The 27,350-nt window shown below is 49.3% G+C and overlaps 1 protein-coding gene across 1 annotated transcript in view; it reads left to right on the top strand.

The window, feature by feature from the left end:
- SLC7A5 (solute carrier family 7 member 5) overlaps positions 1-27,350 on the top strand; it is a 71,003-nt gene that overhangs the window by 31,561 nt on the left and 12,092 nt on the right. The window contains exons 3-9 of the mRNA XM_030581273.1: positions 12,466-12,571; positions 13,665-13,709; positions 15,207-15,330; positions 16,477-16,580; positions 17,935-18,031; positions 19,499-19,648; positions 21,678-21,855. Coding sequence (XP_030437133.1) covers positions 12,466-12,571; positions 13,665-13,709; positions 15,207-15,330; positions 16,477-16,580; positions 17,935-18,031; positions 19,499-19,648; positions 21,678-21,855 — 804 coding nt within the window. The remainder of the gene's footprint in view (positions 1-12,465; positions 12,572-13,664; positions 13,710-15,206; positions 15,331-16,476; positions 16,581-17,934; positions 18,032-19,498; positions 19,649-21,677; positions 21,856-27,350) is intronic.

The following is a 27,350-nucleotide window of genomic DNA, read 5'->3' as shown; positions in this document are numbered from 1 at the left end:
CAAAGCCTGTTAAACTCTGAGTAGGTGGGTGACAATAAATCCCATTTCCATAGGAAATAAATTTTTATTCTGTGTGTCCTTGTTTTCTTTTAGACTAATCATTGTACTCTTTGGACAAAAGGAACTCTTAGCGCTACGAGCTCCGTGAATTTGATCCTTGGTTGGCAATTATTGTTGTAGCAACATACACATCAAGTTTGAAATATTTTTTGCAGCAGCTTGGCTGGCTCTGAGGTCTGGGAGGTAAAAGGGTTGGTATGTTCCCATGACATTTCATTTTGCGTCTGAATGGAGTTCATTAACTTTTTTTCATTATTATTTTTCCTGCCACTATTTTATATGTACATGATCAGTAAACAGTGGAAAGTAACAATATTGTAGTCTCTCTTATTCAAATGTGGAAACTTTGGAGTCTTTATAGCCTGTCTGTCTGCATTTCCCCCTCAGTCCTTGGCTCTGTTTTTTCTCCCTGTTGTGAAGTGCTTTCATTACTTTAAGAACCGCAGTAAAATTTTATGGCAAAGAAAACATGTGACCATATTACCCTTTGCAAAACAGCATTTTCTTATGCGCTTTCTGTTTACACCTCTAATGCAGATCCAGAAGGAGAGCAGAAGTTGGTTCCTACACCTAGGGTCTGATTACTTTTAAAAGTTGTACCAGTATTACTGTTATGGGACAGTAAAGGGCGAGGAGCTTTGGTTTTGTTTTTTTTAAATCTGGATAGTTATACTGGTAAAAGCCTTAATGTGGATGCACTTGCGATGTGTTTCCCCTCCGGTGCCATTTGGAACTGGGGTACCACTGAGCCCACCTAACCCACCAGCCTGGATTTCTTTTCACACTGTGGTGCTGTGGTAAGTTGCCAAGCTCTCCAAGCTTGCTCTTTCACCAGCCTACACACCCAGCTGCAGCTTCCCCCACACATGCTGAGATCAGCTCTGCATGGGAAGGCTCAGCTAAGACACCTCCCAGTCGCTAAGGCAACCCCCTCCCCCCCGGAGTGTAAACCCAAAATTATACCGTCTTGCGCTGCATAGGGAATTGTACAGCGTAAACTCATGAAATTCGCCCCCTCTCTCAATGTGGAGGAAGATATGCAACAGCTTTCTCCTCCAAGTATAATTTCTACATGCTGGTTTTAGACAGTTTATTAACAAGCTTATTAACTACAAAAGATAGATTTTAAGTGACAGCAAACAGATCAAGGCAGATTACTTTGGTAAATAAACAAAACTGCAAACTGAGTTTAACACACTAGATAGGATATGAATTAGCAAATTCTCACCCTGAATGATAAACAGGCTGGCAGATTCTTAAGGCACAAGCTGCCTCGGCTTTCCTGGGTTTTCATACACAGACTAAAAATACCTCTAACCTAGGACCATCACTTCCCCCATTTCAGTCCTTGTCCCTCAGGTGTTTTCAGATGTGTTGTTGTGGGGAGAGTGAGGTACCATCATGATGTCATTTTCCCCCTTTTATATCTTCTTCCCACTTGCTGGAAAGCTGTTTTGCTGTGACCTGGATCAAACATTTCCCATTGTGTAATGCTATCTCTGAGAGGTTTCTGTTGTACACAGTTCCTGGGGTAATCCTTGTGCTTGTGTGCATTTCCTCAATAAGCCATTAACATTGTTTGGCCTTTTTACCTTTGTACCTGAAAGGCTGCTTGTGCATGTTTTCAACCTCACAACAAGTTTCAGTAACACATACAGAGCCAAACTTCACATATGATAATAGCACATACAGTCCAATGAGATATTAATGTCTAGCAGATCACGACTTTTAGAATGGTACCTCACAAGGCATACCTTGTGCAAAACATATCCTTATGACAGTGGTGAATATTGGGGAGCCAGGGTGCCACAGCACTTATGCCAGTATAAGGTACCTTATGCTGGTGTATTTCAGAGTAGCAGCCGTGTTAGTCTGTATCTGCAAAAAGAACAGGAGTACTTGGGCTTTCGTGGGCTACAGTTTATGCTCAAATACATTTGTTAGTCTCTAAGGTGCCACAAGTACTCCTGTTCTTTATGCTGGTATAGTTATTCCGCTTCCTGTACATGAATAGGTCATAATTGTATCCACACTGGGAGTGGGTTGTACCAGTTTAAACTATATATAAATATAGTTAAAGGGAGAGAATTTTCTAGTGTAGACATGACCCCTGTTTTTTCCCTCCACTGCTACTGCAGACTATCTTTGTTCTCTCTTCTAGTGATACACTCATGTTTAGTTTTTTCCTTCTGTCCAAGCATGTCTAAGTGTGATCTAGCAATTAGAGCAGGTAACTGGGAGTATGAACACCTGGGGCTAGATTCTGCATCTAGATTTGTTTGGCTGGAAGACTGGGGTCCAACCATACTGAACCAGTTGCAGCAGCTGGCTCTTGGGTTGTATTCCTGGATCTACATCTGATTTGTTATGGTTTCAATTAAAATTAGTATATGGATTATGAGTATTTTGGAGCAAAATTGAAGGGAGAAACTAAGAGGATTGGGGTAGCCTTGACTACGTGGCAGCTTTCCGATCTTTGGATTTGGAGCTGATCTGATTGGGCCATTAAGTTTTCCGAGGACATGAGCAACATAAACTATATCGTGATTATTCCCATTGCAGTTCTGCAGCTGTTGAATTTAGATCCATAGCTCTATTGAAGGCCTGCTTAAAAAATCAGACTGTAAGGATTTGTTTAAAGAAAAAATATAATAGCTTCACTGGGACAGTTTTAAAGCTGGTGCCTTTAATCTGTAGCACCACACAAGAATACGTTGGTATATTTAGATGTGGAAAACGTGAAGTGGACATTCTAAAGTAAAAAAACAGATTTTAATTTTTTTCTAAGTTTCTTAATTATTAAAACTGAACGTTCTTAAACTCCTAACTTCCTTTTTGCCATTAATGCTGGGTGAGATGCGTGTGTGAGATATATACACTTTCATTGATTAATCGTGATCAATGAAAATAGTCAAGTTCAGTTTCTGGTTCTTGTGCCCAGTGCTGCAATATTTGGTTACAACCACTGCTGTGGCATGCTTAAACCCAAAGCAAAACCTTGTTCTCACCGATTTTTTTTGGAGGGGTGCGTATGCGAATGGGAGTAATTAAATTTAGATTTCTGCTAGGTTACAACTTTTAAAACATTCTTGAATTCTGATTTTAAATCATTTGCCTGTGAGCCTCAAAGCGACTGCCTTAAATCCACTCTGGTGGCAACACTGAGAATTAAGACTTCCACTCTGTCCTTAACTCACTTCACTGTATTCTCAGAGGCTTAACACAGAGAGCTGTGGCTGCTGAACAGACACGGGTGAATTAAGGACAGATGTAGGTAGGCTGAATTTCAAACATTGCCATGGAGGGTTTAGATTAGCCCCCAAACCTCGTTTTTTCCTTTAATTATATGCAAACTATATAATCCTGTACTCTTGGGTCCCCCGCCTCATGGACTGGTTCATTGTTCAGGGTAAAATGGTCTTTAAAGGAACAATTGTGCTTGGCAAACTTCCCACTGTACGTGGGACTGTTTTTAAAATAAAAGTTAGGAACTGAAGATCCAAACCTTCAGAGACTAAGCAGAGCAGTACAGAATAAATCCGTAAAAGTCCAATAGAAATATTATCTACTTACTCTGGTTGCAAGGCAGCATCTTGGCTTTGTGTTTGTGTACGTATCTTTATTTTTAATTGAATCTCTTTCCCTTTTGCTAGGAAGTTCCCTTTTGATCTGCCTCCTTCAGTGAGGTTCATTTTACTAATTCCATGGCGGGAGAAAAAGAAAATTGCCTTGTTTGTGACAAATCCTCTGGTTAGAACAGATCTAAGGGAGGGAAAGTTTACCCTCTTCCACTCTACTGGCAATAATGGTAGTTGAATGCATTGAAAAAGCCTGTCAGAGTAAATCTGTATGAGACCAAGGGATGGAGTGAAGAAACCCTTGTTAATAGCAAAAGATTGGTCAGGTTAGAGAGGTCTGGTTTATTCTGGAATCCCATGAAAGAGAAGCTAAGAAATATTCTGTTGAATTGACAGGGAAATTTGCAGTGCTTGGCCAGTAATTAACAAAATCTCAGGCTTGAAGGATCTCAGAACATAAACTGTGGACAGATTCTGACAATACATAGGGCCACAGATAGAACAAGTGTTGTCATTGTCTATGTTCCCTGCACTCCATACCCAGAGTTAATTATTCGTAACCATTCAGAGAGCAGCAGACAATTAGCATAGTTACAGCAGTCAGTAGATTTTCTTCTAATGCCTGCTGGCTGGCTGGCTCAGGGGACTGGTAATGGGGTAGAGACCTTGGACATGAAGCTCACTTATTCAGATCTAATGGTGGCAAACTCTTGACTGTTTGGAATGAGTTTGGGGATCAGAGTGCAAATACCTCGTGGACAGGTGCCCACATGGCAAAACCCATCACAACAACTTCCTCCTGCTTTCCTCCCATTTTCTGATCTCTAGCAGCGAGGCCAAGGGCTATGGAGACCGAACTGCTCTCTCATCTTTTGAATTTGTCCCTGCAGATCATGACTGAGGCACGTACGGGGATGGGGGTAAGGAAAGCTTGCCCTCTTGTTGCCCATGCTGTTCCTGTTGGGTGGGTATGATGAGAAGAGAGGCTGTTTCCATAGCTGTCAATCTGTCAGGTTCTACCAGCACTTGAGGTTTGAAGGAAAACTGCTGTTATGAGATCAACTCCAGCGTTCCTCTTCGTCATCATGTGTGTGTGAAAAGTGGGTGAAGGTATCAAAATGGAGAGCGAATGGAGTCTGGAAAAGTAGACAGTATTCTACACAGCTCTAAATCGTATTGGGCTGGCCGCATGTTGAAGACTCAATTATGCAGGATTTCTTTATGGGCTTGTTGCTCTCTAACCACCAATTTAATCTCCAAGCAAAGATGGGTGCTAATGTCTGAGGCCAAGTGAACATAGTTGATGCAGGCACATGCCAATTGCCTGAGGCCAGGTGGGCATGGCAGGTTATAATGTGTTGCACAGTTCGCATGCTGCAGTTTAAAAGGAGGCATAATTAGCTTTACCCAGCCAGTTTGTCCTTGCCAGCTGCTGCGTTAAAGCTCTTGGTGACCAAGGCCAGGATTAGTGACACTTAGACTTTGCACATGTGCAGTTGCCTGTGCAAAAAAATTAACGTACATAAAAATACAGGTGCAGTCACTGTGGTTTCTCGTCCAGTCATAGGGACTGTATGGTCAAATGCCCATTTGTGTGTGTGGTGATTCCAGTTATGCAGGGTGCACATGGCAGACTGTCCCGCAATGCGGATGTAGGAGATGACGAAATATTTTAATGTTGCTTAATGGGAGCGATGATAGGCAGTGTAGTACGTCACTGCCACCTGGCTACACCATGTTTGCAAGCCCTAAATGGGCAAAACACTTGTGCCTGTGGCTATATACCTCTGCAGGGTGATCATCCGTCTGTCTGTATTTGAGTGGTCATTTGCAGGTACCCAAAATGCATTACCTTCTCCTAGCCGCATCAAAGTTGGTGCTTAAGCTCCGAGACCCACCAGTTCATTGCAAACTGGCCACGGAAAAATTACTTTTGGCCACTACTGATCTCGGCTAGATTCAAAACAGCAAATCAGATGGAAGGTTCCATTTTAAAAATACAGCCGTGCTAATGCTGTTAACAGTATGGCACTAAACACTTGCATATTTTGCTCTTTTTTCCTCCACGTCAACTCCTAGAGTTTGTCTGTCTACCTCCAAATCGCCTTTGACTGTAGTAGGAGCAGGTTACACCATTGACAGATCAATGCAATCGATAGCTTTTCTTGTTTTACGCTATTCTTTCCCCACAGCTTCTTACTGAAATGGAGCTATGATTAAAGGCTGTGGCCTTGATAATTACAGCCCTGGATACTGAGTTCGAGCAACAGATGGGTGGCTATGCCATCTCCAAGGGTCATTGGCTCTGTTACAGAACTAGTTGGTTGGCCTTAAATCAGTTTCTATTCAGGACCTTAGTTGGCTGACTTCCCTCCACACTCCACCCCCTTCTCAGCTACAAGTTTCTATGGATGTGGATTAAACCTGCTGTGCTCAATAAACTAAGCTAGTGGGAAGTGGCTGGGAATGCATTGGACTGTTTGGAGTTTGCATTTTGCCCTTAGCCTGCCCTAATGGGAAAGAGGTGGGGGTTATTTGTGAAGTGCCCCATCTGCACCTAAGATAAAAATTGCAGTAACTTGATACATTCCCTAAAGTCTCTAACCACCACCTTTGCTTTCTCTAATTCCCAAAGGAACCTTGCCCTGTGGCACACGCCTCACCCACTCCCAGCCTGCATGGCCCCATAAGTGTAAAATCAATAGTTCTGTATTTTTTTAATAGCCGCTTCCACCCTGGTGGTTACAAAAGTTGCAAGAAATCAGGAGCAGGTTGCACAGGGGAAGGGCTTGATTATGCTTCCTTGGTAGCAACAAAATGCAAAGGAGCCAAAGAATGCAGCAAAGTGTGCGTGTGCAGTGTGCGTACACAGTGGTGCAGTGGTAGTGTAGGGAAGATGCTGTTGAAATGGATTCCTTGGGCTTTGCAGCTTTCAATAAGCTATCAAGAAGGTTGTTTTCTGAGGCTAAGGGAATACCATTTTGGTCCTGATCTAGCAGGAGTCACACTCAGAGGAGTGGTTTGATGCCGTGGTTAGGAAGGCAGATTGTAGGCAGCCTTTGACCCTTCTGGTTTATGAGCCTACAGAGGAGCATAGCTCGAGTGGACAGATAGTTCTTTCTTTCCTACCCTGGCCTCCTCTGAGAGCCCAGGGTTCCGTGATGAAGATAATGAGGGGTAGAAATTTGGCAACCAGAACTCCCATTGGGCCTCCAGGTCTTGATTATTGTTGTTATTCTAATAATAATAGCCCTTTATGAAACGTTAGCTAACTAACCCTCCCAGCGCTCTGGGGAGGGACAAGTTATTACATTTTACGGAAGGGGGAACTGAGACGCAGAAATGTGCTCTGACTTGCCCCAGGCCACGCCGATCGGTGGCAGGCGCCATGAATGGAACCCAGAAGTCCTGATTCACAAGCGGCGAGGCGGCTCTGCCTCTTGCTGAATTCCCCAGCGCATGCCTTCCTAGCCAGAAGCAGAGTCTCTCAAGCTCTGTTGCCCCTCAGGAGAAGAGATGAGGATCCTTCACTTGCAGCGGTCATACAAACAGCAGGCAAGGCTGGACGTACGGCAGCAGCACTAGGAATAGGCCGATTGTAGAAATGAGAAGGTGGCAACACCTGTGTGAGTCCGATGTAAACCATTGCCTTGCGGGAGGGGCGGTGTAGAATGGCTTTCCCCACAAGAGGCCCACTAGTGCTTCAGCCCGTCTTGTTTTAAATGACTCCGTTGATAGGACTTCCACGACTGTCCCAACTGAGTAGCTCTCGTCACTGGGAGCTTTCCCTACAATCCAGCGTATGTTTCCCTTTGCGCAGTTTCATTCCTGAGCTAGATCCACTTGGAAAAACCCTGCGTCGCTCCCCTTTGCTCTTTGACTTAGATGGCTGCGTTCCCCTCTCGTTGGCATTTAGCCCAGCTACACACATTTAATTGCAATGAATTACCTAACCTCAGTAGAAGAGCCTGCATTATTAAATCGGGAATGGACATGACCTGATACTAAATGAGTGCTTTCAAAGAAAAGGTCTGAACATGCAGCACATGGCATGAAAATTCCTTCTGCACGAAGGACCTGGGTGGCAGAGAGGTTACAGGTAGAATTACAGGCGTCTTGTTGGCTGGCAAGAGCTGCAAGTAGGGATTGTGTCAGAACTCGTTACCTTAATGTGGTTAATTTGCAAGCAGAGTGTAATTGTACAACCCATTTAAACCAGGGTGCAGGGTGAAGCGAGAATGTTGCCTCTGTAGCACTTGTTGTGATGAGGTGAGGCCAGTGTTCCTAACGGACAATATTTAGAGTAGGGGGTATCAGCTGGAGGGAAGGGCAGGTGGGTATAAACGGAGCAGTGCAGCCAGTGTTCTACACCTGTATAGTAACATCCTGCTCCGTGGGCGCCTTGGACGCCATTGAGCATGTGTGGGCCCTGGCAGGGTGAGCTGCGAACGGGTACCTTTGCACAGATTCCAGAGCACGTGCAGCAGCTTTAACTGAGCCGTGCAGTAAGAGGGTGGGAGATGTTATGCTTGTCTGTGTCAAACAGAATTCCCTGAATCTCCAGCTTAAATGTCGGGCCCTTTTCAGCGAGCGTTATTCGTGAGACGGGTGGATGAGGTCAGACTGGCTCATCAGTGAGACTTCTAGGGCTTGGCCCATGGGGGAGAAATAACTTGCAGACCTTTCTGGACTGCCAGCTGGATGTGACCTTTATTGTGCCACAACATGTAACGCGTTGGCTGCCGCGTCTGTGTACATATGGCTTATGGGTGCAGTTAAGCATGTCCCTAGGGATGTGCTGCTGCTGCCTGATATGGGGAGGTGGAACTTTGGTGCAGGGTGGGAAGAAGATGTCTGCTCAGGTGAGATGTGCCCTCCAGAATATGTTTGCTAATGAATGGGAAGGCGGACTGTTTCATTAAACCACTCAGGGCACGTCTACACAGCCCGCGGAATCGAGCCTTCCAGCCCGGGTCGACAGACTTGGGCTCATGCTACCACACCAAACATAACTGTGTAGACCAGTGGTGGGCAACCTACAGCCCGCGGGCCGCATACAGCCCATCAGGGTAGTCTGGTTGGGGGCCGTGAGACATTTTTCTGACATTGACCGTCTGCAGGCACAGCCCCCCATAGCTCCCAGTGGCTGCGGCTCGCCGTTCCCAGCCAATGGGAGCTGCGGGAAGCAGTGGCCAGCACGTCCCTGTGGCCTGCAATCAGGTCAACTTAAACAAAATGTCTCGCAGCCCGCAATCAGATTACCCTGATGGGCTGCATGTGGGCCACAGGTTGCCCACCACTGGGGTGGACGGCACTTTGTAGTTGTGACTTAGCCTTGAGCTTGAGCTCTGAAGCCCACCCGTTCCCTACGCTTCAGAGCCTGAACTCCAGCCCACGCCACAGTGTCTACAATGCTATTGTTTGACTCCCTCCCTGCGGACTAGCAGCTCGGTGCTGCAAAGGCATGGGCTAGGTACATGCTATGGCAAGTGCAGGGGTGTGTGTGTCCTATCCACACACACACACATACACCAGCCCAGCCCAGCCAAAGAATAATGAAAAGTTATGCTTTATTGTTCCTGTTGTGCTTAAACGCTGCTTCTGTAGCACATGTTCTGTGGCAAATTTCACTTCTCTTTGATCATGTGCCCTGAAGGGGCAGCCAGTCTCCTTGACACCAAGCCAAGGCGTCTGTGAAGCGCAGCACGGTACCGAATCCGGATTAGAACTAAACAAACCCTCTTTGCAGAGAAGCTGTAGAGTTCCCAGCTGGGGGATATTTCCTGCATTGGCAAGCATGGATTTCTGGCTGATGACTCGGGGATGCTGTGCTTCTGGCCCCGAGCTTGAGAGTCGTTGCTCTGCTTGGCCTTGGTAACAGACGGTTACTGTGTGCTCCAGCCAGGGGAAAGGCAGAGCGAGATCTATGGACGGTTGGGGGAAAAAAGAGGTGCTAGAGCCCTGGACAGCCTGTTACCACTATAACAGTCGTTCAGTGGTAATCAGCTCAGCGTCCTTGGCAGGGTTCTGGGGTAAAGAAACACACACGTGAGTAAGTTGCAGTGTAGCCTGATCTATCCATTATGTATTAATTCCATTAATTGCTTAAGAATTTCCAGTTACCGCTTTGAGGGTTGACAAGTTCTCATCCCAAGATCATGGCCAGGATTATTTGATTTCTTTCATGCCTAGAGATCTCGTTGTTCTGTGTACTCATACCATGCAAGCAACCACGCGCCTTACAAAAGGAAGAATCTGCTTGGCTGGTGGCAGTTCTGAATTGCATGGGTATCTGGTAGAGATCCACTTGCCTCAAGCTTCCTTAGCCAACTCTAAGTCCTTCCTGTGATTCAGAGGAACATGCAGTGCAAGGACAGCATGCAGGAGATGTCCTAATCAGAACACGAGCCTCAGCAGGAGCACACTTGGGTAGCACAGGCCATCACATGGGGAATGGAGGGGACCATTTGTTCAGGGGCGGCTCCAGGCCCCAGCACGCCAAGCGCGTGCTTGGGGCGGCAAGCCGCCGGGGGCGCTCTACCGGTGCCGCGAGGGCGGCAGGCAGGCTGCCTTCAGCGGCTTGTCTGCGGAGGTTCCACTGGCCCCGCAGCCGTGCCTGCGAGAGGTCTGCCAAAGCTGCGGGGCCAGCGGACCCTCCGCAGACAAGCCGCCAAAGGCAGCCTGCCTGCCCTGCTTGGGGTGGCAAAATGCCTAGAGCCGCCCCTGCACTTGCTGCTGGCACTACGGGCCTGCTAAAGGCTTAGTTGGGCGAAGGAGCAGTGGCAGCTGGGCAGAGACAGACAGTGAAGAGGAGACCATGTGCGATGGAAGGCATGGCTCAGGGGGAAGGGACCAGTATCAAAACAGGCCACTGAAGTGGGTAACTCCCATTGGCTCCTGCATAGAGCCTGCCCCAGCAAACTAGACCAGACTCATCATACTGCAGGGGAAAGCTGCCCTTTCTCATTGATAGAAAGTGCTACTGGATGAAAACGTGCGTGATTCTAGCAGTCTCGTTGTCACTCAGCTTTATTTTGTGTGTTCCTTTTCTGGCTAGCCTAGGTAAACGTGGTGCTGCTGAAAGCCCTGTGGTGCGGGGGAGCTGAAATTTTGCAGTGCAAGGAAAAAGTGGTGCCTTGGCTTTTAATACCCCTTTTCTTCCTTCTGTGATATGAATCTGTGGAATGTAGCCTTCCGAAGGGAGAAGGGTTAACCCCTAGCGCTGCTGATTGCCATGTGATAACAGTTTCTTGTCTGATTAGAGCAGATCCCTGCTGTAAGAGGAATCACATGGGAGGCAACCCGGCTAGTCAGACGCTAACGTGCCTCACCAAATCCTGTGCTGCTCCCCTGTCTTCCTCCCTCACAAAGGAGAGCACTTGTTTCGTTGAAGGAGAGGCCGCACCCCAGGCTTGAATTTAGGCTCCAGATCAAACAGCATGAAACGAAACACCCGCAGAGAGATTTAAAGCAAAGCAAATAACCCCTGCGGGTGTGCTGGAAGGACTTTCGGTAAATTTACAATCAAATCCTCTTTTTATGGCTTTTTAATTCAACAGTGGATAAATAACAGGAACTTTTGATCTTTAGACCCTAAGGTAGCTCACTTCCCTTCCCACAATTCAAAGGGGATACCATAACATTCTGCTTTATTGGGTCACCAATGAAACTAGAGGAAATCCTGGGTCTTTATCGAGAGAAAGCAGCTTTTGGTGGAAGGATGATATAATAGCAAAGTCTTCTAAGCATCTTTCAGCCAGAAGGATCCCAAAGCAAGCCGCATAATGCAGGAATCATTCCACCCACTGCTAAAATGCAGCTAGCGCTGGGGTGGAAGGAGCAGCTGTTTAACAGTCACCCAGCAATGCTGTACAACCATTTAGGACAGGGAATAAGAGAGGATTCCCTATTCGGTTGAAAGAGCTGGGGAGCTTTAGGGAGGCAAGGTAGAATTCTTCCACTTGGACTTTAGTCAGTGGCATCAGGGCCCCAAACTCTGTTATTGGCACGTAGTGTCTTAGGGCAGGTCTGCACTACCGCTTAAGTCAGTCTAATTTACGTTGCTCAGGGGTGTGAAAAAGACGCCCCCGAGTGTCGCAAGTTACAGCGACCTACGTGCTGGCCACACCGGCGCTATGTTGGCGGGAGACGCTCTCCCGTCAGCACAGAGCGTATTTACCAGACCTGCTACCGCGGCTGTAGCACTTGCAGTGTAGACCAAGTTCCAGCAGTGGTGAGTCCAGGAGAAACAGCATGTGGGCTTTGGTGCTGGGGATTAGGTGCTCAGAGATGCCCTTAGGAGAGCTGCCTGCTTTCATGGGGCTTTCATCTCCTGATTTCTGCTTGCTAACTTGCATCAAAAGAAGCTGAAAATACATTAGCTCCCTCATGTTACTTTCCCATGTAAGCAGTTGTCACCGTTGTCAGATGGGATGCTATGCAACAGTGAATGGGAGGGGAGGTGTCTAGGAGGCATTATCTGTCTGCGTGATCCACGCTGTGGGAAAGTTTGAGAACTCTTGCTGTGGTTAGTTAATTTCACTTATCCTAGTTTTACTGCAGTGGAATCACACAGTGTGAAACTGGAGTAATGCAGCAGGAGATGAGCCCAAGAGAAACCTGTCTACGCCTTCTCTAACAGAAACGCAACCTGCTTTGCATCGACAAAACTAATGCCCTATCGGCAGCTTTTGTCCCAGGGTGTTGCCAGACCATTTCCCTGCCTAACACCTGTCTGGGTCAACCTGCAAAGGTCTCTGGGATTCAGCCTTTGCCTGCTTCTCACCTCTTAATAGTCTGTCCTTGTTTGGTTTTTGCCCCGACGTAGGTGATGTGTCAAACCTGAGTCCTGAACACTCCTTCGAAGGCACGAATGTTGATGTGGGGAACATCGTTCTGGCTTTGTATAGCGGTCTCTTTGCCTATGGAGGCTGGTAAGATCCTGGCATATTACTCATTTCAGTGTGTCATTTAGTTCTTTGTCTTCAGCGCTTTGAGAGCATTGGCAGGGAGGGCATGGCCCAGAATGTCTGGTCTAGCTCTGCTCCTCACCCAGGTAACGGTGCAATCGCTTCCTTTTTATCTAGTGTTGTTCATGCTCAATCCTTACAACCCCTCCCCAGTCCCTATGTGCAAGTACAAGCAAGTGGTGTCAGTTGCAGTATTTAAAACAGGGAGCAAGTCTAGGGGCAGCCTGGTAAAATGCCCAGGTTGTATGGTGAGCGAACTCCAGGGGAACCAAGAGGCACTAAATACGGTGGGATTGTCTGGTTGGGGCAGAAGACGGAGAAGGATATTTGAAGAGTCAGGGGACACTTAGGTGCAGCAGGAGAGCAAGGCTATTCCAGCTAACCAAGGCAGCATGGGAGAAAGGACTCATCACATGCTCTAGGCTCGAGAAGGCTCCATCCCTCATTTTGGGCAGGAACTCAGAGGTAATATGCCGTATATGGGCCATTGGTTCAGACTGGCTGGATTTTGGTAAGCCAGTGCCCGTGGCTTGTGTAGGAGCAAAGGTCAGAGTAGAGGTTGTGGGCCCTGCAGCTGTGACCAGCAACTGTCAGTACTGACACATCAGTCTGCTAACTGACAACTCCAAGCCAAAGCTCCTACAGGTTTCTTCATTAATGCCTTCACACTCTCACATGGGCATCCAGAAACCTGGGCTGTCTTTATTTGCAATAACAATAGAGGCAGATTGTGGCCCTCCTCTGGCAATACAGAGGCGCTGCTAGCTGACCATAAGTCTCGGCATGCAGTGATCTGTCTTATTCCCAGCAAGCTGGCTGCATTGCATGCTGAGACCTGCAGAGAACACCTTTGTTTGAAGGTTTTGGAGGTAGCCTCGGCCCTTGTGTCATGGATTTGAGAAACACGGCCACCCTTGGTTTTGCAGAGCATGCTTTGGTTTCTCTGTCTCTAGTGGGGCTTGCGTATGCATGTTGAGGTTAGGGTTAGGCTGCTGGATTCTTTTTCTAACTTCATTGATCTCTGTAACCACAATTACCATTGTCTTTTAAATTGCAGGAATTACTTGAATTTTGTCACTGAGGAGATGATAAACCCCTACAGGTATGTGCACCACATGGCGAGTTCTTGGCTGGAGAGGGAAACTCACCAGCTGTTCACCCTCTAAATGCCACTTCCATCCCTTAACGTAAAGCCACCCGTTGTGTGTAGCAAGTGTTGTCACTAGCCATCCCAGGGAATGTAAAACAAGCTCTCGTTTTGGGGGCAAACAAAACCTCTGCTGTGGGCAATGCATGCTAGATAATCAGACTGCTGTTCGTTAGTACAGGATGGGGGTTTCTGCAGAGACGGGGAAAAGAAAATCTCTGTCTAAGAGAAGCCATTGTTAAATCACCTTCCCTCTCTGAAAGTCCCATTTCCTTGGCCTGGCTCAGCAGCCGCTCCTTCACAGTTGTGCCTTGCTGGCAGAAAGGGGGTTTTCTTTGCATTTGTTGCTTTATTGCAGTTTCATAATCCTGTCTAATATATATTTTCACCAAAATGCCAGAGGGCTTGCCAGGGTGAAGTTTTACTGTCTGCCATGCACGCTTGACCTCTGCATTTTTTTCCTCCCAAGGCATGGACCTTTCTGTCTGTTGCATGTCTGTGTCAGGGTTATATGAAGGGATCTAGTAACATGGGATTGATCCTACCAGAGCAGAACATCTCTGGCAAATCCCTGATGCCTGCAGGAGAGGTGCAAACCAGGCGTGATTGCCAGCGGCATCACTGGCTGCACTTTCGGCCAATTCCTGACCCCTGTGGTGATAGGCTCCTGCTGCGAAGCATGAGATTCTTTTACCCTTTCCTTGACATGTGTAATTACACATGTTTTTGTAGACAGTAATTGTCCACCCCTTTCCGAATGCAGCCACTCTGTTGACTCCCTAACCTCCCGCAGCTTTGAGCTCCACAGGCAGGTTGTCTGCTGCATTAAGAAGGATTTCCTTTTTAAGTTAGTTTGCTTAAAATAAGTTAGCCTATCAGGAAGGGCAAATTTGCCTTCACACCAGCTTCTCTTTGAGGGTTTGTTTAGGTTTCAGGGGCCCAGCCAGCTTTCTGGTGACTCTCAGCTACAGCCTGACCTTCCTGTCTCCTTTGTAGACAGCCACAAGCACAAGTGCGTATCCTCTGGCCAGCAGACTACTGTGCATGTTCTAACGCTGGTATCTGGCAGGAGGCCCCTGTGAGCTCTTCAGATGAAAGTCTGTGCCTTGAACCCAAGCGCCATTTGCTCAGCCAGAGTCCACTCACAACCTGTCTTCTCCCCAAGACTCCATCTCCCTCTGCCTCCCGGCCACCATCCTGGGCTACTTTTATTTTTGGAATTGTCTCCTCAACTTCTCCAAGGAGGATGGAGTCCAGATTGGACCCTCTGCAAGACCAAAGAAAAGCAGAATAAATTGGGCAGTCTTTAAGCCAGTGCAAAAATCTATTCAGAAAGGCTGGTCTCTGCAAAAGCAGCATCTCTCCCTAGCATGCTGCCTCTTGAATTATGTCTCCGACTGATCTTCAGAGCCCCCAGATCCTAATATGTTATGATTTCCCTCTTCCTCCCAGAAACCTGCCTCTAGCCATCATCATTTCATTGCCCATAGTCACCTTAGTTTACGTGTTGACGAACTTGGCTTACTTCACTACCCTGTCAACAGAACAAATGCTGTCGTCTGAAGCCGTGGCCGTGGTAAGATGAGTCACATCAAAAACGCTCTTATCTATTTCTCTCGGCTGCCTGAATCCCTCGTGCTATCTCTAGTTGGATCTCCCCATTCATTCAACACTTACCATGGCTGCTTATAAGATGCTGATGTTTGACAGGAGATGGGAGGCGGGGAAGGGTTGTCCCCACATGACACTGAGCTGGATTAATCAGAGTGATAAGGGTGGGGGAGGGAAATAAATGGCATTATTGTTCATAAATAACCCTAGCTGCCGACTACCGGCCATGTAACTGTCTGATCAGTTACCGGAGTGTGACATTTATGGGAAAAGGTCACTGCATCAATATCTCCCAAGTATCAGTTGGCTTTCTCTGCACTTGATTTTTTTTTTTAAACAAATAAGCATTATTCTAACGGTTAAATTAAAGCACACACAGAAATCCTGCTCGCTGGCCCTGTGGAGAGGGGGCAGCTTTGTGTGAGCTTGGAAGCTAAGCAAGACTGGGCATGGTCGGTGTTGGTGGGGAACCCTACAATCCTGCATAGATTGGCATTGGTAGTTCAGCAGGCAGCACTTTCTCCTGTGACTAACAGTGAACCCACACGCCAGCACAGTGCTATCTGGTGCTGTGCTGCTAGAGATACCAGCTCTGGTTGCATTACCCCAGTTTTATTCTGAAGTGACTCCACTGAAATAGCGGAATTGCATTGGCATAAAATTGGAGCAATATTGGGATGAATCAGACTGAGATGTAAAACTGAGACTCATTAAAGAGTCCATGGCACTTCCTGCCAAAATGGGTGTCTGCTCCAGTATCCTGGACTGAATTGACGTTTTGCATATCTGAATCCTCCTCCTGCCGTTGCAGTTGGATCCAGTATTTTCCTAGACTTTCTGTCCTAAACCATTGTGTGGTATTGCTGAAGCTGTTCTAATGGATGTCATGTTCTGCCCCAGAGATGGCTGCATGTCAGGGAAGTGCCTTCTGTCAATCGTGTAATTCTGTAAAATGCTTTGGGCGTGTGAAAAAGGCAGTATGAAAAATCTTCAGCAGTCTGTGTGTGTATAGTCAACATGAATGAGGTATTTTATATGTTAAAAACTAGTCTGGGTAAATAGATACGAGTCCCTGTAGGCAAGTTGCTGACGGAATGTTGCTTCCTTGTAGGACTTTGGGAACTATCACCTTGGTGTGATGTCTTGGATCATACCTGTCTTCGTTGGCTTATCCTGTTTTGGGTCTGTCAATGGATCCCTCTTCACTTCTTCTCGGTAGGTTTTTTGCTCAGTACTGCAGATCCCATTTACAGGCACCGTGCCTAACTTGTCTTCGTTTGGAGCTGTCCTCACGGGAGTGGGATCTCTGAGGTTCTGCCGCTGGCCAGATGCAGCGAGGGAGGGGGCAGTGCACTGTGTAAGGAGTGAGAGTGGTCATTTTTTCGAAAGGCCTTAAATCAGTGACACTCGGACCTCAGTGCCAAATTAGCGATCGACATTATCCCGAAGAGCCACAGTCATGTGAATTCAGTGTTTCATTTAAATATATATAATATATCTGTCTATATCTACGCTCCTGTGAGGACCGGTTAGTCACTGTGCCTGTAAATGAATATATATGTGTATATAATTCTCACAGCAAAGTGACTGACCAAGTATTTTATCAGCTACAGTTGGTTAATAACGCAGTAAAAGCATCCTGATTGGTTATAACTTGGGTTGGTTAACTTAGATCATACAGTGTTTTAATATCATGTGCTGCAGAGGGCTGCAGGAGACACATTGAAGAGCCACTTGCAGCTCGTGAGCAGAGTATCATTGTCTTAAACAGTATCCAAAGGCCAGATCCTTAATCCTTGGGGAGACCTTCGTCTCACTGTCTTTGGGCAAAATCCTGTTGAAGTCGTTGGATGTCTTCAGCTGCAGACTAAATAAGTACTAGGGTGACCAGATGTCCCAATCTTATAGGGACAGTTGCGATATTCGGTGCCTATTACCTCCCAGCTATCTCAATTTTTCACACTTGCTGTCTGGTCACCCTAATAAATAGACTTGGACTTTAACAGCAGTGCTCAAGAAAGCATTTTTAATGTAAACCCAGATTCTTATAAAGCCTCAAAAACAAAGACTGAGGATTCCCCAAAAAGAAGAGAGAGGATGGCAGTGGACAGACACCCGGGAGAGCTGGGTTTAGGTCTCGGCTCTGCCACAGACTCCCTGTGTGGACTGGAGTAAGGCACTTAATCCCGCTGGTTTGGTTCCCTATCAGTAAAATGTAGATAAGAAAACTTTCTTCCTCCCATCCTCTGCCTTCTCTGTGTAGAGGGCAAGCTGCATATGTGCAGAAGTCAGCATGTTGAGGCCCTGATCTCAACTGGTGCCACTCTAATGCAAATAATTAATAGCAGTGGTGGGGAGCATAAGTGGCACACAATTGCCGCTTGGAATAGCAGTGCATCACTACATACTACAGGTTGGGTTCAGAGTGTCATTTCAGCTTGGCTCGCTCCAAAATGCCTATGCGTCTGTCACGCTGTTGCACCTTGTTTTGTACTGAATGCAAACCTGGACTGAGTGAGTGACTCCCAAGCACTTGTGCCAGGTGAAGTAACTGCTCTGTTGCCCTCAGGCTTTTCTTCGTGGGATCCCGGGAGGGTCACCTGCCCTCTGTCCTGTCCATGATTCACCCCAAGCTTCTCACTCCAGTGCCATCTCTCATCTTCACAGTAAGTGTCCTATGGACTTTCAGATTAAGATGGCGCATGGCAGAGAGAACACAACGAATTGAGACGGTGGAGTAAGCCAAGGTCCATCAATGCCTGCCCCTGCTGGGGCTGCAGGAAAATGACTGTGGAATACTCCACTGAATCCAAACAAACAATCTCTGTTTGTTGTCCCAGTGGAAGGTGAACCTCCTCCATCTCCTTTTGCCAATCCCCAGAGTGTCTGCCAGTATGCCATAGGGAGTAGTCCTCCCAGGCCCCACGTGTCCTGTTAGGTTTAATCGAGTGCATGGGATGAGGATGTCCTAGTGAGAGAGCAGCACTGCACAGGAAGCTGAAATGCTAGGCAACATTGATAAGGCTATATGCTGTTTCTTAGCATGTAAGTTAGTGTCAGCTGTTACCACTGTACCTTAAGTCACTGTTCTAGGAACGTGGGGGAGGGGAGAAGTTTTGCAGCAGAGAATCCAGACTGCCACCAGCCCCAGTAAATTGAAAAGTCGTTGGTGGTCCCTGGGGAAAATGTGTGTCACTTTGGTGCTACAATCTTTCTCTGAATGTTCCCTGATGCTCTCAGAGCACCCACAAGCTGTAGAACAGTGGCTGTAGTTACAGTCTTCGGGGGCAAAAAGAACATGTCTCTGCACTTCAGAATAAAAACCTTTGGAAGGAAGTGTGGCTGAGAGAAAGAGGAAGTGAAGGGCAGATAGACTATCACCTGGTCACAGATTCAGTTAGCTTAGTGGAGATCCCTGCTGAATCATCCAGCCCATGTTTCAGCTCGATCCCACCTCACGCATCCTTGTAAGACTGACTGCACTTCAAATTCTCAGTCTACAATGGGAATAGCTGGGGGGAGGGACGGGGGGCCCACAAAGAGCGCATGCCAAGATGGAAAGAGCAGCGGGTGCTGCAGGACCGGATTTGGAGGCATTGGTACAGCTGTGCCAGGGATCAAGGACTGCAGTAGCCCGGAGCCCTGCTGGTCGTGATTGAAATGCATCGGGTGAGCTGCATAGAGGGTGCTCTTGCCAGGAATACAAGAGGTAGCATGTGTCAGAACAGAGGTGCATTCAGCAGAGCCGTGTGGGGAAATGCTCCATAGCGCCTTCCTGTTCCTAATGTGACTGATTCTGTTTGACTCGTTCAGACCCTTGGTTTCCTGAGCACTAAGAAAATTCCCCTCCTTTACATCCTCCAGAAACCCACCCTCCTTTTTCTCTGTGTGTGTTTATATGGTCCTCATCCCCATAGCATAGCCCTGGATTGCAAGTTTCACTTTGATATAATTCCATGCAGTGATCAGACTTGGTTAAATTAGTAAAAATTATGCCACCTCTTCTGCGTATGCCTGGAAATCCTTCACTGTTCTTGGATGGCAGGCAGTTGCTCTCAGACACTTGTCGTGAGTAGTGTATGGTGTTCTCTCCTGCCTGTCCCTTTGCTCATGGCTTCTGTTTCTGGCCGCAGTGCTTCATGACCCTGCTCTACGCCTTCTCCAATGACATCTTCTCCGTCATCAACTTCTTCAGCTTCTTCAACTGGCTCTGCGTGGCTCTGGCCATCGTCGGCATGATGTGGCTCCGCTACAAGAAGCCGGAGCTGGAAAGGCCCATCAAGGTGAGGATGGTGTTGGCAGCCTAGCGGGTAGCCCTGCAGACACAAAGCTTTCCCCTCTGTGCTCGGGGTTCCGTGATGCTAGTGGGAAGGTGGCAGGACTGGAGGCTTTATGGTGGCACTTCCGGGAGGGGAGCCGTTCTTTTGTGTTCTAGGATGTGACATCCACGTATAGAAATTTTCTCCCTCAGCAGTAAGGGTGAGAAAATCTGTGCAGGGAGGAGTGGAAAATGCAGCTGCTTTACAGTGCGGAGGGGCAACTTTAGAGCAAGCCAAGTTAGATGTGAACAAACAGAGGCCTGTGTGAAATGAGTGGCTGGTGCCAGACTGGTTCCTGGTAGGTGGGAATCCACGTTGCACAAAACTCCATCTCGGCTGACTCTCATTGGCTCCCTCACGGGTATAGAGGCCCAGGGCTGAGACACCTGGGTCATGGAAATTCCCTTCACGTCACAGGTGCAGTACCTTGGCAGGGCAGCACACGGGAAAGCTCTCCGTTCTAAACCTGCTCAGGGGATTATTAATAAAGGACATCAGCCCGTGTGGCTCTCAACTGGATGCTTTGTACCAGCGTGAAATCGACTTAAAAATATTTGTTTAAAAAACAAACTACATGGGAGAGAAATTTATTTGATTTGTCCTTGGCCACCCTGGCAGCACAATGGGCCCATCTGGTTAGAGGCCAGGATCGTGTCAATCACTGGAGTCATTCAGCCCTTCTTAAAGGCATGCTCTCCCGTCATCTTCCGAGCGCACTCAAATCCCCACCAAGCCACCGATGGCCAAAAAGCAACAAATGTTACAGACCTTCCCAGATCAGTGCTCCCAAGATGGCTCTTAGCAAGTGGCTTCCTGCTGAAAGCTGGGCTTTGCTCCCTTATTTTAAGAGTACTGTGGTTTTCTAAAGCAACAACCTAAATCGCTACAGCTCATGTTAGTCGTACTGCTGCGTTCGGGACTGTTAGTTGAGATACTCTATAGTTTTATATATAATGGAAGGACTGAGCGTGGGACTGGGAGCCAAGAACTCCTTGGTTCCAATTCCGGGTACGTCAGGGATTTGTTGTGTGGCCTTAGGCAAGTCTCTTGGCCTCTCTGTGATGGAGCAGAGAAGCATCACACCAGCAGTAAAGGACTGATGAGAGCCTGTGGGCTCTGCTAGCCTCATCCATCTGTACCTGCAGCCAGCTCCAGGACTGGAGGGGGGAAGGAAAGGAGAGAGCCTGGCTCAGTTCAGGGCTGACTGGCGAAGAGGCAGGAGGTAACTCTGCCTCTCTCTGGGAGGGGAGCATCACTGCAAGTCTGATGGCCGGGACAGCCGCCAGGGAGCAGCGCTGCGTCCCTGACCGAGACGCACCCAGCACTAAGCAGACTGTACTGTTTGACTGGAAGGCTAGGCACCCTCCACACTTATATCCGCCAACGTCCAGAGGGACATGAGGCCGTGGCAGGATGCCACTAACAGCCTGGGGGCTACTCCAGATGAGTCACTACAGCCTGGACAATAGGGGCCACACCTCAGACTAAAGGGACACCGGTAGGAAGTATTCCAGAGCAGTGGACTTAGCCAGTGTTGCTTCAGAGGGCCCTGGGCTGGGACCAGATGGAGAGGGCGGGCCAGGGTCCCTCTGCCATATCCCCTTAAGGGCTGAGACTCAGATGTGAGTGGAGTCCAGAAAGTTCCTCATCTAAGGTTAGCAACCAGGCACCTCTGCCAGGGAAAAAAGGGGCCAGAAGTCAGGTATGCTAACCACTAGACCACCCAGCCCTTCAAGTGGCTTATTTATGTCCTCTGTAAAACAAGGGTGTTGCCACGGTTGATGGATGAAGAGCGAAACTAAAAATCCACAACTTCTCATTCACACTGGTGAGCAGTCAGGGGTATCATCTGCAAAGAGTCTCTCAGAATCTAAACACTTCCCCTCCCAGGTCAAAACCCACCACACACATTGCAGGGAGATAAACTTCAATTGCCTCTGTTTCAGATCCTCCTTAACTAACTTCCCATCCCTTTCTTGTCTCCTGTGTCCAGGTTAACCTCTTGCTGCCCATCTTCTTCATCCTGGCCTGCTTATTCCTGATCGTGGTCTCCTTCTGGATGACACCAGTGGAATGTGCTATCGGCTTTGCTATCATCCTCAGTGGGATCCCCGTTTACATCTTTGGGGTTTGGTGGAAAAACAAACCCAAGTGGATCCTCCAAAGCATCTGTAAGTTATAGGTTCAGCCTTTGCAGGGTGCACCTTTGTCTTTGGCGCCATAGGTAATGTTTCATTTCTTACTAAGCATGCTCAGCAGGTAGCATTGGCTGTAATTCGTATTGCAAAGGTCTGCAATGGGTTTTTAATGGGTTTCTGTTAAACAGTCCAACTGGTAATGGGTTGGTGTCACGGAGTCCCCGGGCGGTGCTCCGGATCTGCTCCCCACCAAGCCAGTCAGGACTTTGGGGAGCCTCCACTCCCTTGGAGCAGACTTGTTCAGGGCAAGAAGCTCACACAGCTTCACCTCCTGGGTCTCTCCTTGGAGCATTCAGCATCCTCTGCCCCTCCGTGCGCTTCCCACAGCGAGTCCACCCCAGCGGGGTCCTGGGGAAGCCACTGGGTTCTGCACCCCCACTTTGCAGTCAGACGTGACTCTCAGCCAGCCAGTAAAACAGGTTTATTCGATGACCGGAACAGGGTCTAAAACAGAGCTTGTAGATACAGCGAACCGGACCCCTCGGCTGGGTCCATTCTGGGGGGCAGTGAGCCAGACCCCCAGGTCTGCCCTCCACCCTTGGCCCCAGCCAGCTCCAGACTAACCACCCCTCCCAGCCCCTACTCTCTCCTCAGCTCCTTTCCCGGGCCAGGAGGTCACCTGATCCCTTTGTCTCCAACACCTTCAGCTGGCACCTTTGCAGAGGAGGGGCCCAGGCCATTAGTTGCTAGGAGACAGAGTGTCAGGCATTTAGGTGCACTGGCCCTTTGCTCTGCCAGATACTTAAGAACTGCCATGGGGACACTGAGGCACCAACACAGTATTTAGAGAAAACATTAAGAACATTCCCAGTTCATCACAGTTGGTCAGCTTGTGGGCCAGGCACCCAGAATGATGGTCCACCTGCTGTAATGGCAAATCACAGACCAAACACATGAAGCTTCCCCCTCCCTCTCCCCTCCACCCCCCCACCCCCCACTCCCCGCGCAAACAGGGTAGTGATGCTGCTTTGGGACATAAATCCCTAGCGAGCTGCTGAGGCTGCCTTTCTTGTGCCCCCCAAAGAGCTGCGATGTCACAGCTTTATTAGCAGAGGAAAATATCCCGCTGGGTGAGGTGGGAAGGGGGATGGAGATACAGTGTAAAAATCTGAGTGCAATGAGGCTAATTCGAACGAAGGTGAGATCAGAATTAGTCGCCAACATGTTATCTATTTCACATAGCCAGTGGAGACCGGTCCTGGTGCATTCAATGCCCTCCCTACCATCAGTGTAAGACAGCACAGCCAGGGAAGGGGCAATATCCTGGTAGATTCTCTTAGGAGCTTTATTTGTAAGGTATTCATGTAATATAGGTGTGTCTCAGCTGTCAATGTCTACACCGTAGTGAGTGTTCAGGGATGGAAAGCTCTGCCTGGCACCACCTAATCTCTGTCTGAACAACTGATTCAAGAAAGTCAAGCTGTGTTGTCTAAGTAACTAAACTCCACCATCTGTCTGAGACTCTAATACAGCTGCCTGACCTAGAAAAGCAGACAAGCAGAAATGCCAAACCTTATCTATGTGCTTTTTATTAACAAGAATAGTGCTTTTTAACAGTGCTCAGGACTTTTTTTTTTTTTTTTTTTTTTTTTTTTTTGTGTTAATTCTAAGTTTCAGGCTTAGTGCTTGGTAAAGCTATTTCCACAGCAGCTGAGTTGCAAATTAGCATATTAATTATGTTCCACCAGGACAGGCTTTTAAGCAGAGAATAGAGCAAATAGTCCAAGAACACAAAATAAGAAATCTGACAAGTGTCTAATTAGGAACACATGAGCCTTATGCCCACGTGTGTATTAATATACTGTAGATCAGGGGTTCTCAGACTTCTGCACTGGTGACCCCTTTCACACAGCAAGCCTCTGAGTGCGACCCCCCCCTTATACATTTGTGACGAACTAGGAATGTTCTTCTTCGAGTGATTGCTCATATCCATTCCAGTTAAGTGTGTGCGCGCCGCGTGCACGTTCGTCGGAGAAACTTTTACCCTAGCAACCCAGGCGGGTCGGCTGGGCGCCCCCTGGAGTGGCGCCGCTATGGCGCCCCATATATATCCCAGCCGACCCGGCCACCCTTCAGTTCCTTCTTACCGCCCGTGTCGGTCTTTGGAACTGTGGAGCGCGGCTTCGCTGACCTCCACACTCCCTAGCAGCTCATTTCGCTATCGTTGTATATAGTAGCTATAGTTTATTATTGTATATATATATATATATAATATATATATATAATTATTAGTCAGTTAGTTAACTAGTGTTATTAGTGTAGTTATTAGTTATAGTTTGAGGGGATCGGGGACCCCCCCCCCGCACCGGGGGCCGGAGTTCATGCCCAGCTCATCGGGTTTCAAGCAGTGCTCGGCTTGTCAGAAGCCCATGCCAGTTGGAGACCCGCATGACTCCTGTTTGAAGTGCCTCGGGGAGTCGCACTTATCGGCTAAGTGCCCGATCTGCAAGTCTTTCAAGCCGAGAACCAAGAAGGAGCGAGACATTAGATTAAGACAGCTCCTTATGGAAGCAGCCCTGACACCTCCGCCCTCGGCAAGTCAGCCGGCAAGTAAGGGCACCGCCACGGCACCAAGCGCTGCTACCAAAGACTCATGGCACCGGCCGCCGGCGGCACCGAAACCGACCCCGAGCCGCTCCCTCTCCCCGAGGCCGAAGACGGCGAAGGCGCAGACCATCCCGACATCAACTGCCTCGCAGTCAGAGCCTGCGCCAAAGATGGACCGCCCAGCACCGATACCTGCCGCGGCACCGTCTAAGCCGGTACCGTTGACTCTGACCCCACGAGGGCCGTCGAGTCCGGCACCTGGCGGCTCCCCGGTGCACACTGTGGTAGAGCCTGCTTCGCCTTCTACCCCAGAGACGTTTGCCGCAGCGAGGGATCTGATCGCGATCACAGAGCCACCGCTGCCCATACCCCCGGCGCCGCCGGTGCGGGTACTACACTCCATGGGCAAACCGACCCTGACCAGACCAGCTTCGGTCAGCGTAGCAGACCGGCACCGCTCCAGATCGCGGTCCCGTGGACGTTCTGCATCGAGGCGTCGCTCATGCTCTCGACGTCGATCACCTTCCCGGCACCGATCACCTTCCTGGCACCGGTCAGGCTCACGGCACCAATCACCTCGGCACCAGTCACGTTCGCGGCACCAGTCAGGCTCCCGGCACCATTCAACGTCTCGAGCGTCAACCCGGTACTCGCGGTACCACTCCAGCTCACGGCACCGCAGCGGGCGCCGCGCCTCCAGGAGTAGATCGAGACAGAGGGACTCGAGATCTTGGTCGACCTCCCGGCACTGAGCTGGTTGCAGGTCCCGGTCTCGCTCTCAACATCGTCACCGATACACACACCAGTCACCACAACTCAGAGGTGTAAGGTCGGTCGGTACCTCGGTGCCAACTTTCGCCGCCCCACCTTGGCCGTCTAGAGGCACGTCGGCATCCTCCCAGGCGGGTAGCTACTATGAATGGGACCAGGATCCTGAAATACCGCTGGGAGTGTTCCAGGACCCCCGCCCGCAGGACGCGGGTGCCCAACAGTGGGGTTTTTGGATACCCTGGGCATATCATCAGACCCAGGGTGACCCCGGACACGTTCTACTGCCTCAGAACATCGGGTGCCAGAGGCCACTGTTTCCCGCCCCCCCCGTGGTTGAGTCGGATAAACAGCCACCACCAGACTCCCCGGGTCAACTCGAGCAGGAACCAGTCCAGGAGCAGGAGACCGCACAGGATACCCTCATCCCCGGAGTATCCTCCTCCTCCTCCTCGCCAGACGAGGCTGTGGCTGGGTCTTCAGCGTCAGGACCCCCACCAATAGACCTCAGGGCCCACTAGGACCTCCTCCGTAGAGTGGCCCTTAATATCAGCCTACCTGTAGAGGAGGTCCCAGAGGTTGAGGACCCGGTAGTGAGCATCCTCTCTGCCGATGCACCTACCCGGGTAGCCCTCCCATTCATAAAGACTATCCAGTCTACCGCCGATTAACCTGTGGCAGTCACCAGCCTCCATCCCGCCGACAGCTAAGGGAGTGGAGAGGAAGTACATGGTACCCTCTCGGGGGTACGAGTACCTATATGTTCACCCTCCTCCTTCCTCCCTGGTGGTCCAGTCTGTCAACGACAGGGAACGGCATGGCCAACAGGCTCCGGCCCCCAAGGCCAAGGAAGCCAGACGAATGGACCTCATGGGGCGCAAGGTGTATTCAGCTGGGGCCTTGCAACTCCGTGTGGCCAACCAACAGGCCCTACTGGGCCGTTATAACTATAATATCTGGGCGGAGATAGGTAAATTCTCCGAGCTTCTGCCCCAGGACTCCTGCCGGAGTTTAATGCGTTCCTGGAGGAGGGTAAGAAGGTGGCCAGGACCTCTCTCCAGGCGTCCCTCGACGCGGCTGACTCGGCAGCCAGAACATTGGCCTCGGGAATAACCATGAGGCGCATTTCCTGGCTTCAGGCCTCCACCCTACCTCCAGAACTCCAATATACCATCCAGGACTTACCCTTTGACGGGAAAGGGTTGTTCTCGGACAAGGCGGACTCCAAATTGCAAAACCTGAAGGACAATCGAGTCATCATTCGCTCACTGGGGATGCATACACCGTCCACCCAGCGTAGATCCTTCAGGCCCCAAGCACGGCGACCATACTTCCCACCCCGTCAGAGGCAGGACCTCAGTAGACGGCGCGGTCGGGGGGGGCCGCAGAATCCAATCCGGCTCCCAGGGAGGCCAAAGCCAAGGGCCCTCCAAGGCACCACCGGGCTCCAAGTCCGGCTTTTGAAGGTGCGCCCGAGGACGGCGTACCAGACGCAAGACAGGATCCTTCCCCTACCTTCTCCAACGGCCTCTCCCACTTCCTCCTGGCGTGGTCTCGGTTAACTTCAGACCGTTGGGTGCTGCGCACAGTGAAGCAAGGATACCACCTGCAATTTGCTTCCTCACCACCTTCCCGCCCCCCTTCCCGGTCCCTCTTCAGGGACCCCTCTCACGAGCAAACCCTTCTGCAGGAGGTTCGTTCTCTCCTTGCAGCAGGAGCTATAGAGGAGGTACCTCTAGGCGAGAGAGGCAAGGGGTTCTACTCCCAATATTTTCTGATCCCCAAGTCCAAGGGAGGTCTCAGACCCATCCTATACCTGCGGGAACTCAATAAATGGATGCTCAAGTTGAAGTTCCGCAGGATCTCCCTGGGAACCATTATCCCATCCCTGGATCGTGGAGACTGGTATGCCGCCCTCGACATGAAGGACGCGTACTTCCATATCGCCATCTTCCCACCGCACAGGAAGTACCTTCGCTTCACGGTCAGACATCAGCACTTCCAGTTCGCGGTCCTACCCTTCGGCCTCTCCACGGCCCCGAGAGTATTTACCAAGTGCATGGCCGTCGTGGCCGCCCACCTCCGTCGGCGGAAAATCCATGTGTTCCCGTACCTCGACGACTGGCTACTAAAGGGGTCCTCCCAGTCGCAGG

The sequence above is a fragment of the Gopherus evgoodei genome, chromosome 12, assembly GCF_007399415.2.
Source record: "Gopherus evgoodei ecotype Sinaloan lineage chromosome 12, rGopEvg1_v1.p, whole genome shotgun sequence".
NCBI lineage: Eukaryota > Metazoa > Chordata > Testudines > Testudinidae > Gopherus > Gopherus evgoodei.
This window is presented reverse-complemented; position numbering and strand designations above follow the sequence as displayed.